The 16,153-nt window shown below is 37.9% G+C and overlaps 1 protein-coding gene across 1 annotated transcript in view; it reads left to right on the forward strand.

The window, feature by feature from the left end:
• The window catches only part of LOC108462257 (uncharacterized), a 29,666-nt gene extending 20,792 nt beyond the window's left edge, over window positions 1–8,874 (forward strand). The window contains exons 2-4 of the mRNA XM_053030969.1: window positions 7,804–8,092; window positions 8,303–8,601; window positions 8,680–8,874. Of these exons, the coding sequence (XP_052886929.1) occupies window positions 7,804–8,092; window positions 8,303–8,601; window positions 8,680–8,874 (783 nt within the window). The remainder of the gene's footprint in view (window positions 1–7,803; window positions 8,093–8,302; window positions 8,602–8,679) is intronic.
• The last annotated feature ends 7,279 nt before the right edge of the window (window positions 8,875–16,153 follow it).

A 16,153-nucleotide genomic window follows, 5' to 3' on the forward strand; every position in this document is an offset into this window, starting at 1 on the left:
TCACTGTTTGACTGTTAAGGTTGCACGGGTTGCCCGAGACGACTGTGGCCTTACTGTTGGGTTGGTAAGTTTACCTAGACCCCCTATTTGATAAAATGACTATTTTGCCCCTATGTGAGGTATGACTATATTTTAGCATGCGATGTTAACTACATTGAATACATGCGTAATATTATGATATCACATGACATGTTGCATGATTTATGGCATGGGGATGGGTTTAATATAATTGCAGGAAGTGTATTGTACTGGCATCTCTGATGCAAATACTGTTTGGTGTCGTAGTCGGTACTACTTGGAGTGTAGGGATGGGTGGGTTGATTATATCCCCACTTGGAGTGTAGGGTTGGATGGAGATGAAGTGTAGAGGCTGGTTGCGTAGGATTTCTTGATTGCATATCTGTACTATTATTGTCACTGAGATGGACTCAGGCCCAAATTAATATTGATACTGTAATGGGCTAAGGCCCTAACAGAAACTGAACCAATACTGAAATGGACTTAGGTCCAGACTGTATATGCTCACTGTTTGCTATTTGATATGGGATTACACATTGAGTTTTCATAACTGACCCATCTGTTTATCTGTACAGGTAATCCTCGGACTTAGGTAGATCGGTGTTGCGAGGGACTCAAAGGTGGCAGAACAACCGCACATACTTTCATATTTGATTTTTAAATTATAAGTAATTTCATTTTGGGTATTTTTATTGTAATAAGGCCTTTATAGATTTTTAGTTTAATTTGGATTTTTATTTGTTCTGATTTATAACTGCTAGCAGTAAAGGAAGACACAGGTTTTCAAAAAAGATAAATGCTTTTCAAAAGTACCACAAATACGCAACCTATTTTAAGAAGCATTTGCAAGAAATAACATTTTGAAAATTAATGACGTTTTAATATGGTTAACTTTTTTCCAAACGACTTATATTTGGAAATGAACGAGACATCCTAAAATCATCTTTAAGATCACAAAGAGGTTAAATATAGAATGGGTTTTTCAATGATATCTCACTTTACGAAAAACACATCAATGTCACATCACCAGATTCAGCCATAACGGCCAGGCCGGGTTTAGGGTGTTACAATTAGTGGTATCAAAGCTAGGTTACAAAACTCGGCTGTGGATTTGGGTTTCTTTTAAAACTTGGAATTTCTAAAAAGAACTGTTTCAAATGATTTAAATTATTTTGAAATGTTTTGCTGAATGTGTGGTACACTAAGTCTCTGGGACCGTTTTATAAGTCTTCTAAAACTGTTGTTTGTTTAAATTGAAATACTGAGACTACTGTAGATAGTAGACTGTACTGAAATACTCTATTTAGGGTAAAGTAAAAACAATAGTAAGACTGCGATCAACAAAAATGAAGTAAGACTGCGATCAACAAAAATGAACTCTGAATTACTAATACTATTATCAATAAAACATCCATTAATAAACACTGAAACTGTAAACTGATAAATAAAACTATTAGTAAAGATAAACACAATTCATAATAAGCACTAGAGGTACTCATGGAAGGGGCACAAGAGGCCGCGACGGAGGCTGTGGAGGTGCTCAAGTTGGGTCTTCATCATCTAGCCACATGCCTAATGTAGAAGCTAGAGACGCACTGGCTTCACTTGTGATTGAGACTAAGTCTCATGATAGTGCAACTGGGGACAACGCACTATCCCAAGCTATGTTATGGATTTTGGAGAGGGTCGTTGGGCCTAATACTGGTGTTGTGGGCCGTGGGCCGGTTACGAAACGACTCCAGTCTAATAGAGCTGAGATTTTTAGGGGTATTGCTGGAGTTGCCTCTAATGTGGCTGAGTATTAGATTGAGGCCACAAAGAGGATCATGTGTAATAGTCTGGTTTTGACCCTAGTCAGAACGTGGTTTCGAGACCACATATCTGAGCCAAAAAATAGTTAAATATTATTTTTCATGCTTATCATGTGTGAATTAGCATATGTGAAAGTTTTGTCTGAAAATTTGGTTGTTTGTGTGCTCAATTTTATAAAAGGACCTAATCGCATAAAATGTAAAAGTTGTCTGTTATATGTTAAAAGTGCCTATTTGATTTGGCTTTATGATTGTGAGGTGCTTATGATGTTATTTGACCATTGAATGAATTAAATGACATAGTGGGACATTAGATAGTGGAATTCTAATAAAAATAGCAAGGCTAAAATGGTAAAATGGTAAAATGAATATAAATGTTTATTAATTATAACAAAACATGGAAATTGTGCATTTTATCATCTTGTTTGTCGAAATTGAAGAAACAAAATCTAGGGTTTATGTGTTTGAAGCATTCGGCCAACATCTAGCTTGATTAAAGGTCTGTTTTAAGTTTTTTTGATAATTTCTACGTTTTTGTAATCGTTGCTTCGTATACTATCAAACCTATGCCTTAATTTCTGATTTTTTTTAATGATTTTGAAATGTTCCATGGATAAATTCATGAGCTTTGTGATGTTATATGTTGAAATATGAAAGTGTGATGTTGGGTTTACATGTTTTATCTTTGGATTTTTAATGAATTTGAGCAATTTGGGCTAAATTGTGAAAATGTTATTTTGAGGGAATAAAATGTAAAATAAATGAAATGCATGGACTTGTATGAGAGCTATGAAAATTCGGCTAAGCTTGTGTACAAGCAAATTTTGTATATTTTGTGATTTTGTGAATTAAAGACTAAAGTGTCAAAATGTAAATATATGAGGACTACTTTGCAAAATGCCCTAATTGTGTGTATATGGATTGTTTTGAATGAATGTGTGATTGAATAAGTTAAATTTGAATTGATTTAGATCGGGAACTAAAGAATACGGAATTAGATCAGAGAAAGTTGAAAGTCGTCGAGTAGCCGATTCAGTTTATCTGAATCCGTACGAGGTAAGTCGATACAATAAACATGTTTGAATTGAATTCTTATTATTCATATGATATTGAATTTTGATGAATGAATGTCCGAGATAAATATATGCTATGCAAGAAAGTATTGACAAAGTTTCGACGTCCGAAAAGCCCCGTACGAACCCTAGGAATAGTTAGGATACATATGTCATGACATAGGATCTGATCTGTGATTTCGTGTAAGTCCACGTCTAGGACGTTGGCATTGACTTCTTTTTATGTGTAATGTGACATCCCTAAATTGACCCTAGTCGGAAAGTGGTTTCGGGACCACTAAACCGAGTCATAATAATAATTAACCATCATAATTGATGCTCATTATATGTATATATGCATGTGTGAAAATTTCATGTTTGGATTTTGTTAATTGTAAGTGAATTTTTATCAAATAGGACTTATGTGAGAAAATTTAGAAATGTGCTAGGCAAATGTAAGGTGGCCTATTAATACATGTGGGAAAGTGTTGTCCTTGCATGTCAAATTAGCCAAAATGAAGCATGATGGCCGGCCATGCTATGGGTGGAAACATGTCTCCAACATGTTAGACTAGTGATGCATGTAGGAAACAATAAAATAAGAAAGTTAGCATTAAAGAAATGGAAAAAGAAAATGATGATAGCAAAAAAAAAAAAAAAAAGTGTGGATGCTTCCCCCTTGCAGTACATGAGAGAAACAAAACAAAGAAAGAAAGAAAAAAAGTGTTCATTCTCTCATTTTCTCCTTGCTTGGCGAATGTACTAAGAAGAAAGGGGGAAGCTTGAGAAAATCAGCCATGGGAGTTTGCTAGACTAAGGTATGTTGATGTTATCCATGAGATTTATGCATGTTTTAGTTGATAGTTTGAGTTCCACCTAACCCACGGTCTAAACCTTTACTATGAAATGGGGATGATATTCGCCATGGGTGTTGTCTTCTTGGTATCATTGATGTTTGATGTTTGATGTTGTGGTGGTGAGGCATGAAGATGAGTTAAGGTTCAACTAAGGTGGATTTGTGGATGTTATTTGCATGCTAAAAGTAAAGCTTGTAATGATGCATGGTATGGTGTTGTATGGCATTTGGCCATGGTAGGAAATAAAAGGAAACTATGTTCGTTGTTCATGTCATTTGAATGAGAAGTGCTAGTAAGGTGAAGTACAAATGTTAGTGTTTGATTTACTAGTGTATATATGCATACTAGCCTAGTTGTGAACTTGAATCAAATTGGTGTTAAGTCGATACAAGCGACCTTACTTGTTGAATGTATCAAGTGTGGAAATCGGCCTTAACATGAATGTGTATGTTCGCCACATGAACGAATACATATGTTGATGTGTATATTCGGCCTTAGGTAGCCTATTGAGGGCCTTAGCTTTTCCTTGATGCTTGAATGAATTGTATTGAATTGCTTGATGTAATATAAAATGTGCATGACCAATGTGTATCCAAGCAAAAGGGTGGCCATATGACCATTTAAACTCCTTGTCATATTCGCCATAAGCTAGCATAATGAGGTTTTAATAAGTTAAATTTGTGTGAACTAGCTCAAGAACTCAAAGGATCAAAGTTGGACAAGGGAAAGACAAAGTAATTGAATAGCCATTGAAAGCGTGCGACAACATCCGAGGTAAGTCATTAAGCATATATTTGGTATTGATTTAAATGATCATAATATATATGCAATTGTGTTTAATGAATTGATGTGTAAATGAAAATGTATGTGTATGGAATGATGCCATTGTTGAATGTATAAAGGCAGCAAAATGCATAAGGTATTGGTCACGGCACTAAGTGTGCGGGTATAAATGGACACGGTGACAAGATTGGCACTAAGTGTGCGGGTTTAAAATTGTGCAGCACTAAGTGTGCGAGTTTGATTCTATAGCACTAAGTGTGCGAGCTGAAAATATATAGCACTAAGTGTGCGGATTCACTATATGCTCTTGTATTACAATTGGCACTGAGTGTGCGACATTATCGAGTTAATCCCGGACAGCGAATCGGGTAAGTACCTTGAGCTCATGACGATTAGGCAATATGTTCATGCTCGGGGTTGAGCTTGGTAAGCTTTAAATCTATGTGATGATTGCAATTGTGTGATTGTGGTGAAAATGAGTTAGTGTGTGAAAATGCCTCAAATATCTTATCGTATAAATATGAAATGTGGATGTCTGGCTTGGTATGAGATTGAACCGAAAGGTCCGAGGAATTATGGTATAGTTCCGATATGGATGAAGTACCTAGCCTTGTTTCATTGTTTCACTTTGTGATGAATTTAGCTAATGGATAATTGTAAAGTGCTTATGACTTACTGAGTTATAAACTCACTCGGTGTTTTCTTGTCACCCATTTTAGGTCTCTTGGACTCGTATTGTTGCGTGCTCGGAACCGTCGTTGAAGTCATCACACCGGCTGAAATATTTTGGTATTGTCTTCGTTGTTGAAGAACATTTGGCATGTATAGGCTATTATATTTTGTTGAACTGTGGGTTGTAAACTTTAAGCCATGTGAAAATGGCCTATGTGGTCGTCGAGTGGGATGCTAGAACCTATAGCCACGAGTCTTAGAAACTTTAATTTTGATAAGGTGGCCATAATTTGTGTCATGTTTGATGGATGATTAAGGCCAAGGAAAGATTCATGAAATTGGCATAGTCTACTGCAGTAACTGTTGCGGACAGCAGAAGTGAGGTGAGATTGAAAAATCACTAAAAATAGTAGAAGTAGAATTAAATAGTGAATAAATTATGCAATTGAACCTTGATGAATCTAGTTTAATATGGATGGAACGAAACGACCATATGAGCAGTATATTGAGAGATATTAAAGTTCTCGTGAGACAGGGCCAGAACGGTTTCTGGGTCCCCTGTCGTGACTTTGAAAATTTACTATAAATTATCCAGAAAGAATTAGAAGTCATACCTTATATGTGCAGATTCCATTTTGAGTTTAGTTTCATTAGAAACAAACGGCACCAGTATTAAAGCCCTGTACAGAGAGATATTCAAGTTTTAACGCGCGAAGGTCAGTGTAGTCGACTCCTGTAACATTGGTGACTTTAACTAATAAACTGTACCAATTGGCCCAACCAAAAATTCTAGAAATAAATCCATGGATAGATATATGAGTCTAAATTCAGGGAAAATTTACGGAATCAGTTTCCGAGTTTTGAAACTCGAGATATGATTTTTATGGCGACAGTGATGCAGTTTTCCAGCCTGTCTGGAAATGCCAAATTGGTTGGTACCTTGAGAAGATTTGGCCCATTAACCCCTCGTGTCCGACACCGGCGACGGTCACGGGTTCGGGGTGTTACATGTAAGACCATGTCTGGGACATCGACATCGTATCTAATTTTGTGTAAGACCTTGTCTGGGACAGTGGCATCGATGTTTGATTACATGTAAGACCACGCCTGGGACGTTGGCATTGTATATGTTCTCTGAGCTATCCGCGTATCCTTACATTTCTGAATGGTTCAACGGTCATTCCGAGAAAATGAATGAATAAGTGAATATATATCTGATTCAGGTACGTTCGAATTGTGTACTATATTTGGAAATAAAAGGTAAGTATATGTGTAAATGATGATCTATGATCCAAGTATATGAATATGAATATGAAGTTTGTGTTGGTATTTGGCTCTAAAGTATAAGTAATTTGATGATGTTGATATGCTTTAAATGATAAATTTATTCGTATATGGTTTACTAAGCTTTTGAAAGCTTACTTTGTGTGTGTTTGTATTGTTTTATAGATATCGAAGCTATCGTGAGCTCGGGGATCGTTGAGGATCGTCACCACACTATCGAATCTCATTTTGGTACCTTTTGAAAATGTATATAGTAAAGTATGGCATGTATAGGATAGAAGTACTTTGGATAGAATTTGTAATGTTTATATTTAGATATGTGTTATGGCTTGACATGGTTGTGTTTATGTTTTGATTTTGGTACATGAAATGTGATGCAAAATGATCTATTTGATGTGTTCATGAATGGCTGTGAGAAATGGTAAGTTTGGTAAGTTTTGGTATGAGATTTGATCTTATGTTTTGGCACAATTGAGTTGAGTTTATAAGCATGTAAATGGTTGATAATGTTATGGCATGAATGTGGTATGGTTTGGTTTAGAAATTGAATGAAATTATTGTGTAAATATGCTTGGTTCGGTGTTTGTAGGTTGACCCAAATTGGGGTGGTAAGTTGGCTATTCAAATGGCCTATTTTTGTCCACACAGGCAGAGACACGAGTGTGTGTCTCAGACGTGTATGACACACGACTATGTTGGGTGGCCGTGTGTCCCCTAGGGTACCCTACAATTTGTAAGTCAGGCTTGAGCATGCCCCATTTCTAAAGCACGTTTAAGGTCTCGATGACCTATATCAGGGACATTATATTGATGCTGGTCTCTGATGCTTTGATGATTGTGAAATGAAAGTTAAATGTTCCTATTTGTCTGGCAACGGATACGGGTTAGGGATGTTACATCATGGATGATCTCGACTGTACCCTCGAGTAGAAACTAAAGGGTGCAGTGTCACTGCTGCGAGATGAGGCTTACAAGTGGTGGTTTACGGTTAAAGAGGGCACTCAGCCCGATCGATTGACCTTGGAATTTTTGAAAACTAACTTTTAGGGAAAGTATGTGGGTGCTAGTTATATGGATGCCTAGAGGAGAGAGTTTTCGAATCTGACTCAAGGGGATAAATCAGTGGTTGAATACAAGGCTGAATTTTTACGATTAAGCCGTTATGCGTGAGGGATGGTGGCAACTGAGTACGAGTGATGTGTTTGTTTCGAGGATAGCCTCAAGGATAGTTTACGGGTTCTAATTACTCCACAGAGGGAGCGAGATTTTTCTGCATTGGTTGATAAGGCAAAGATCATCGACGAAGTGAAGCGCACTGATTGCTAGAACTGTAAGAAAGAGAGAGGTAGGAACAAAAGAGACTCGAAGCCCTCGAGTTCCTTTTTGAGGCTTAAGAAAAAGGCCAAAGTTGATGGGTCGTTCAGAGTTGGGGACCTTATTACTATAGTTGGACCACAGCCCTGTGCTAATTTTGGGAGACGCAATCAGGAAGAGTGCTGGAAAAGGACTGAGGCTTGTTTGAGGTGTGGATCATTGGAAAATAGTATCAGAGAGTGTCCGCAGAGGCCCCATCAGGTGCAATCTATAGGTTTGGGCACTGTTCAGCCACTGAGGGGTATTTAGTAGCCACCTAGAGGCCGTGGTCAGGCCAGAGGTGGTAATGGTTTGGGACGTGGTCAGAGGGCATCGGGCAAAGGTGCGGGTCATACTGAGGCGAGGCAGCCAGCTCTGGTTTATGCTGCACATCGCCGAGAGGATGGAGATGCTCCAGATGTTATCACGAGTACATTCTTTATCTATGATGTACCTTATATTGCACTGATAGATATAGGATCTACTTACTTCTATATAGCTTGTACTATGTCTGAGACTCTAGGTATCTTGGTTGACAGCACTACAAGTGAGGTTACTGTACTGAGTCTTCTAGAGCAGTTGGTGAGGGTAAGTAAACTATTTAGAGATGTTCCTTTGGAGGTTCAAGGGGTTATCTTTTTAGCTGATTTGATGGAACTTCCTTTTGGAGAGTTTGATTTAATATTGGAAATGGACTGGCTGGTTAAACATCGAATGAGCTTGGGTTGTGCTACTAAACGGATGGTACTAAGAACTACGGAAGATTACGAGGTAATTGTAATTGAGGAGTATCGGAATTACTTGTTAAATGTGATTTCTGCATTAAGGGCCGAGAAATTGGTTCGTAAGGGTTGTGAGGCATATCTAGCCTACATTGGTGTTTCAGATTCTAAGGTTTCTTCTGTTAAGGATATCATTATAGTTAAAGACTTGCCGAATATTTTTCTTGATGAGCTGCTTGGGTTACCTCCAAATCGTGAAGTTGAGTTTGGGATTGAGCTCCTGCCTGGTACAACTCCTATAACGCCTCAAATTTGGGCCTAAAAGTATTGGACCTTTAGTATGGGTTCGTAAGGAGGTTGTATATAAGCATTTAATTGTACAAGGAAATGACACAATTAAATGTCTACTTTAGTGGTTAATGGCCTTGGGAAGTGTTAGAGAAATCTTGGGTTCAAACCTGGGCTTTAGCAAAAATTTTGGTAATAATTGAATAAAACCCTGGGCGCTTGGATGAAGGCCTTTTAAATTATTGTGGTAAATAAATGACACAAGGAAGTTTGTGGTCTAGTGGTTATGGCATCATTAAGGTTGCAAGGGAGCCTGGGTTCAAGTCTTGGCTCTTGCAATTTATTTTGGTTTTTCTTTTAAAGGAACCTGGACTTTGGCCTATAGACCTTATATTTAATTGAGGATAAAATATGACACAGAAAGAGCCTGTGGTGGAGTGGCAAGGTGGCGTATTGTGTAACTGTGAGGTCTAAGGTTCAAGTCTTGCAATGTGCAATGGAGTATTTATTTTGCTGTTTGAGCTGTTTAGAAGGTGGAGTTGGACTGGAACTCTGTGGTTGAGGTGGTCATAAGAAAATAAGGAATTTTCCTAATGGTTGAAAGTAATTCCACATCGAGAAGCTAATATGGGAATTGGTGAGAAGCTGGCTTTAAATAGAGCGAACCAGATAAGTTGGTGAAAAAGAAAAAGTTGATTAAGACCCAATGCAGGATGTGCCAAGGTTGGTGTTCGTGGACTTCGGCACGTTTTCATAAACATGTGTGTATTCATGCCCTTTTTTGTTAGAAATCAGCAAAGTGTGAAAGCCTCCACGAGCGTTCTCGTGTGCTGGGGCTATTCTGGGCCTCGATAGGCCCATGGGCCCGCTTGTGTAAATCTAAATGTTAGGTGGGAAGTAGTTGGGCCTGATGGGCCATAAGAATGTGATTGGGCCTGATGGGCCATATGAATGTGATTGGGTCGGATGAGCCATGCGAATGAGATTGGGCCTAAAGGGGCCAAATGAATAAGTGTGGATCTGTTAGTGTTTATTAAAGGGGTTGTGGACCTAGTTTTTGGTAACTTCTCAAGCAAACATAAATAATTAATTAATCGCGACCGTGGACAGGTCATAAGGTTAAGGTGTGGCAATGGGTATATGCATGTCTTGGATTGGATCTAGGGAGAGCTTAGTACTTAAGCGGTCTTAATGACTCACCTCCTCTTCTCTAGAATCCTAGTTGGTGCATAGTATCTGTTCACTTTAGCCAACGAGGACTTGTTAATGAGCCAAGGTAAGTAATAAACCCATAATAAAGAGAAATTACTGAAATACCCTCGATTTGTGAAATTACCGAAACACCCTCGATTTGTAAAATTACCGAAATACCCTTAATTTGTAAAATTACCAAAATACTCACAATTTTGAAATTACTAAAATACCCTCGATTTGTAAAATTATCGAAATACCCTCTCGATTTGAAAATTATCGAAATACCCCCAAATTGTGAAATTACTAAAACACCCTCGATTTGTAAAATTACTGAAAAACCTTCGATTTGCAAAATTACTGAAAAACCTTCGATTTGTAAAATTACCAAAATACCTTTAATTATGAAATTATTGAAATACCCTTGATTTTTAAAATTATCAAAATACCCCCAATTTGTGAAATTACTGAAACACCCTCGATTTGTAAAATTATCAAAACACCCTCGATTTGTAAAATTATCAAAACACCCTCGATTTGTAAAATTACCGAAACACCCTTGATTTGTAAAATTATCGAAATACCCTCAATTTGTAAAATTATCGAAATACCCTCGATTTGTAAAATTATCGAAATACCCTCGATTTGTAAAATTACCGAAACATCCCTAATTTGTAAAATTATCAAAATACCCTTGTAGTGTAAAATTATCGAAATACCCTTCTAGTGTAAAATGGCCGACATACCCTTGTAGGGTAAAATGACTGTTTTTCCGTTGAGGGTAAATGACCGACTTAGACTTCGAATTTGACTGATTTGATTATGAATGTATGACTTCGGTTTAATTGACTTGACTGTGGTTGTATGACTGATATGCTCTTAATATATGTTTAAAAGACTGTTACTGAGTTTGGCCATTCTACATACATGTGTGATGATTGAGCATGACATACACGACATATTGCATGGGTTGGGAATTATGGAACGGAGGAAGTATATGAGGATCACATGGTTGCTTGACGACTGTGGATCCACCGATTGCTATTAAGCCTAATATTTGATTAGTAGCTTGCTGCAATAAAGGTAGTACCGTAACTGGGCTACCATTGATGTGTATCGGATGGGTGGGTTGATATTTATATCCCCACATGATGTGTACCGGGGGACGGAGTTGGTGTGTAGCGGTTGGATTTTTGGGGTGGGTTGCACAGCATTGCATGTATGATATTATTGTGATATTATTGCAATGTGGGCTTCAGCCCAACTAAGGCTAAGATGGGCTAGGCCCAATTGATTCTGATATGGGCTGTGATCCAAATGATATCGTAACGGGCTTTGGTCGACGTATGCTCTGAACTGGACTGTACTGTTACTGTAATGGGCTTCGGCCCAAACTGATTCTGAATTCTGTCTATTTACTAACTATTACTCTAGTAAGGGGATTACACACCGAGTTTTCCTAAACTCACCTCGTTTATTAATTGTGCAGGTAATCCCCAACGTTAGGTGGATCGGTGTTGTAGAGGGACACGGAGACGACCACATAACTGCACATGTTTTTCTATTTCGATAATTTAGTTAAGCACTTTGGTTTTTGATTTGGGTTGTATTAAGGCCTCTTTATTTTCTTAACCTTTTATTTGGGAAATTTATTTAGTATTCCTAATATATGTTAGAAGTAGGGCACGGTTTTCTAAAACAATAACTGGTTTTCAAAATATCTAGTTTCCGTAACTGTTTAAAAGTAAGCTTTCGCAGCAAGTAAGGTTTTAAGGGAATTAACGTTTCACAAGTTTTAAAATGGCTAGAGGTTTTGAGTAGTAAGAAGGGTTTTCAATGAGAACATGGTTTTCAAAAAACACTTCAATGTGACATGCCAGATTCAGCCTAACTTTTAGTGTAACACCCCGAATTTGGGCCTAGAAGTATTGGGCCTTGAGTGTGGGTCCGTAAGGAGGTTGTATATAGGTATTTAATTGTGCAATGAAATGAAACAATTAAATGTTTGCTTTAGTGGTTAATGACTTTGAGAAGTGTTGGAGAAATCTTGGATTCAAACTTGGGCTTTAGCAAAAATTTTGGTATTAAGTGAAAAAAACCTGGATGCTTGGATGAGGGTTTTTAAATTATTGTGGTAAATAAATGACACAATGAAGCTTGTAGTCTAGTGGTTGTGGCGTCATTAAAGTTGTATAGGAGCCTGAGTTCAAGCCTTGGCTCTTGCAATTTATTTTGTTTTTTTTAAAGGGAACCTGGACTTTTGGCCTTTAGACCTTATAATTAATTGGGGATAAAATATGACACAAAAAGCCTTGTGGTTTAGTGGCAAGTAGCGTGTGGAGCATCTGAGGGGAGGCATGGGTTCGAATCCCATGGCAAGCAAGGAGCATTTATTTTGCTAACAGGGGGCGGCAAGAGTTGGTGTTGAATTTAAACTCTAATGTTGGAGGGATCCCACATCGGGAAGCTAACATAAGAGTGGATACAAAGCTGGCTTTAAATAGAGGGAACCATGAGGAGAGTAAAGGCACCTTTCTTGGCTAATCCCTTTCGCTGTATGGCGTGCTCGTTTGGGTTGGGCGTCAGCTAAGAGTGCTCGGAGTGCGGATTAACTCCAGTCTCCTATCAGGTGTGTATTTCTTACTACTCTAGCTGTAGGATGGCTACTTCGAGCCGTGATGGGTCGAAAGGGGTCATGTGGGCCTAATGGGCCTACAAGCCCAATTGGATAAGTTGTTTGATTGTGTAGTAAATATTGGGCTAGGCTAGGTGAATCTAATATTTGTGGCTAGATTTGGGCTAAAAGGGCCACACGAGCGTGTGGGCCCATTTAATGAGAATGGGCTTTAGAGCCATTAGTATTGTTATCCATGTTTAGAATACTTTAGTTTACTAAAATTACCGAAATACCCTTAGTTTGTAAAAATCTTGAAATACCTCGATTTGTAAAATTCTTGAAATACCTTCGACTTGTAAAATTACCAAAGTACCCACGATTTACGTAATTATCGTTTTACCCTCGATTTACATAATTACCGCTTTTACCTCGATTTACATAATTATCGTTTTACCTCGACTTACGTAATTATCGTTTTACCCTCGATTTACAGAATTACAGTTTTACCCTCGATTTATAGAATTATTATTTTACCCTTGATTTACAGAATTACTATTTTATTACAAAATTACTAAAATACCCTTAGTTTGTAAAATTACCAAAATACCCCTAATTTGTAAAATTATCAAAATACCCTTGGTTTGTGAAATTACCGAAATACCCTCAATTTGTAAAATTACCAAAATACCCTTGATTTACAAAGTTACAGAAATACCCTTGACTTTCTAAAAATTATAGAAATACCATTGGTTAACAAAATTACTGAAATACCCTTGGTTTGTAGATTTACCAAAACACCCTTGTAGGATGAAATGACTAAAATACCCCTATTAGGTAAAAAGACCGTAAAGCCCCTGTAGGGTAAAGTGACCGTAATACCTCGTATGGTAAAATGACGAATATGCCCTTATGTTTCAGTATGGTGATGTGCTTAGGATTTACATATATTGATATTGGAATAGTTAAGTTTGAGTGCGGTGGTGGTTATAGTAGGTGATTGATTATGGAAACGTTTCAACTTCAACCCGTAATGTGTGTACTAACCCTCGTAATAGCTTAGATTAATATTTCTTTGAAAAGTCAAAGCTTCATATTTTAGTGATTTGGGAATTAATATTTAGATCTATTTTCACGCACGTTTAAGTTGGATTCACAACGGATATGGGGTAGGAAGGTATTTGGAACGTTCTTCAACGAGTAGATCTCTTGGTAAGTATTGAACCTTCTTTCCATTTGTATCTTGTGGTTTAAGAAAAGTGAAAACCCTCCGTCGACTAAGGCTAAAAGGGTTTTGGTGTTATTTGGTTTGTTGGTGCTAGTGAGGATTAAAGGCTACCGATCGAGGAGTGTGTGAAAAGCTTGGATCATCGGAGTGACTAAATCTAGTCATCAACTTCGGCAAAGGTATGAACCCAAGGGCCATTGGGGATGGTGGCAGAATGTGTAAGTGATGATAATAGGTAGTTTTCGATTTGGTTTAATATTAACATGGTCTAATCTATAAGTGGTTGATTATAGGAGAAATCGCATAGGAGATCTCGTCAAGGAATATCACAAATCAGGTGTGTAACGAACCCTTTTTCATAGCTTAAAGTGATAAATGCCGATAAGCCGAAATGCCAAAACTCTGGCATTTCGAGGAATTGTGAGCAAGCGAACGCTCATTAGTCAGTTAGATTCTTTGATATGATGATCGGGAAGGTTGGAAAAGGTAAGAGTGTGATTCTTGGCATTCACGGTAAGTTGGGCCTCGAAGGGTGAAATAGGGTCGATGGGCATTCTGCCCATTTGAGTAAAATTGGTAGAATATGGAAACTTGTTAAATTGCGCATAGAGACTGATAAAACCATTATGGAATATAGGCTGAATAGGCCTAGATGACAAAATCGGCTAAGTAGGGCCATTAGGGGTTTTAGGCCCAATAACTCGATTTCGCTAAAAAAATGGGCCAGAATCACTGTTTGCACCCATGAATTGTTGTAACCGTTAATGAACATGGAAACCCTAATTTTTGGTAAAATTACAAGATTACCCTTATAATATGAAAATGACCGTTTTGCCCCTAGGTAAAAATGACCATTATACCCCTAGGGTTTATACATGAACTTAATGCATGGGATTTTGATAAACATGATATGTATGATATGCACATGATATGTATGATATGCACATGACACGTATGATATGCACATGATATGTATGATATGCACACGAGATGTTAATAAATGCATTGGGTTGGGTATTTATATGGATGGAGGAAGTGCAAAAGGGCTTATGCCCCAGTTATTAAAGGGCTTATGCCCCAGTTATTAAAGGGCTTATGCCCCAGTTATTAAAAAGGGCTTTGCCCCAGTTATTAAAAGAGGCTAGGCCTCCAGTTATATGATAAAGCAGCTATGCTGCCAGTGGAGAGTTATGGCGGGGTGGGTCGAGTTAATCCCCACATGGTGTGTTGGTTGGTACGAGTGGAGAGTAGCGGATGGTGGGTTGAGTAGTCTCCCCAAATGGGTTGCATTCTTTCATTGACATTATATGTGATATTGAAATGGGCCTATGGGCCATACCGCTTCTGATAAAGGCTTCGCCCGGTGTTATGAAATGTGAAATGTGAAAAGGGCTATGGCCCGTGCATGTTTGAGATTGGATTTGGGCTTAGACCCAATAGGCGATTATTGTTTTGGGCTCGAAGGGCTTGTTGCACATCGAGTTTCCAAACTCACCCCTTTCCTCAACCTTGTAGGTGAACCTTGATGTGGGGACTTGGTAGGAGGGATTGAGTGGCCACGGTGATTGTCTTTGGACTTTTAAATAAGCGTTGGTTTTCATTAAATTTCCTTTATTATTTATTTTGGTTTGTAATAATGCCATTTTAACTTTTCTTTTATTTCTTTTCGGGATTATTTTATTTTCAATAACTTTAAAATTGGTTGATAATTATTCAAAAGGGCTAGACTTAGGACGTGATTTCAAAACAATATTTGATTTCAAAATATCACAACACCACGATTAATCGATTTATCAAAGACGTCCACTTAAACAAACTTAAACTCGATATAACAAAGTGTGGCTATGGTTGTGGGCATGTCTAGGATTGGATCAAATCAAAGAGCTTGGTCTTAAGTAGCCTTCATGGCTCACCTCCTCTGTCTCGGATACCTACCTGGTGCCCAGCTTCCATACACTTTGTTAACTCAATAAAATATATGGTTTTTAAAACACTAAAACAGAACATGGGTTTTCAACTCCAATGTGGCACGTCAAATTCGGCCATAACGTCTGGGCCAGGTTTGGGGTGTTACATTTAGGCCGGGTCGGGGTGTTATATTTAGTGGTATCAGAGTCAAGTTGCAAAACTTGGCTGTGGAATGGCTTTTAAAATTGGATTTTTGAAAGAGTTGTTTCAAAAAGGTTTGAAAAGATTTGAAGTATTTGAAATGTCTTTTTGAGTATTTTCCTGAAAGTGTGGTTACCGAGTCTCCGGCACCGAATCCTTAAGTTTTCTGTT

Source organism: Gossypium arboreum, chromosome 7 (assembly GCF_025698485.1).
Source record: "Gossypium arboreum isolate Shixiya-1 chromosome 7, ASM2569848v2, whole genome shotgun sequence".
Lineage (NCBI taxonomy): Eukaryota > Viridiplantae > Streptophyta > Magnoliopsida > Malvales > Malvaceae > Gossypium > Gossypium arboreum.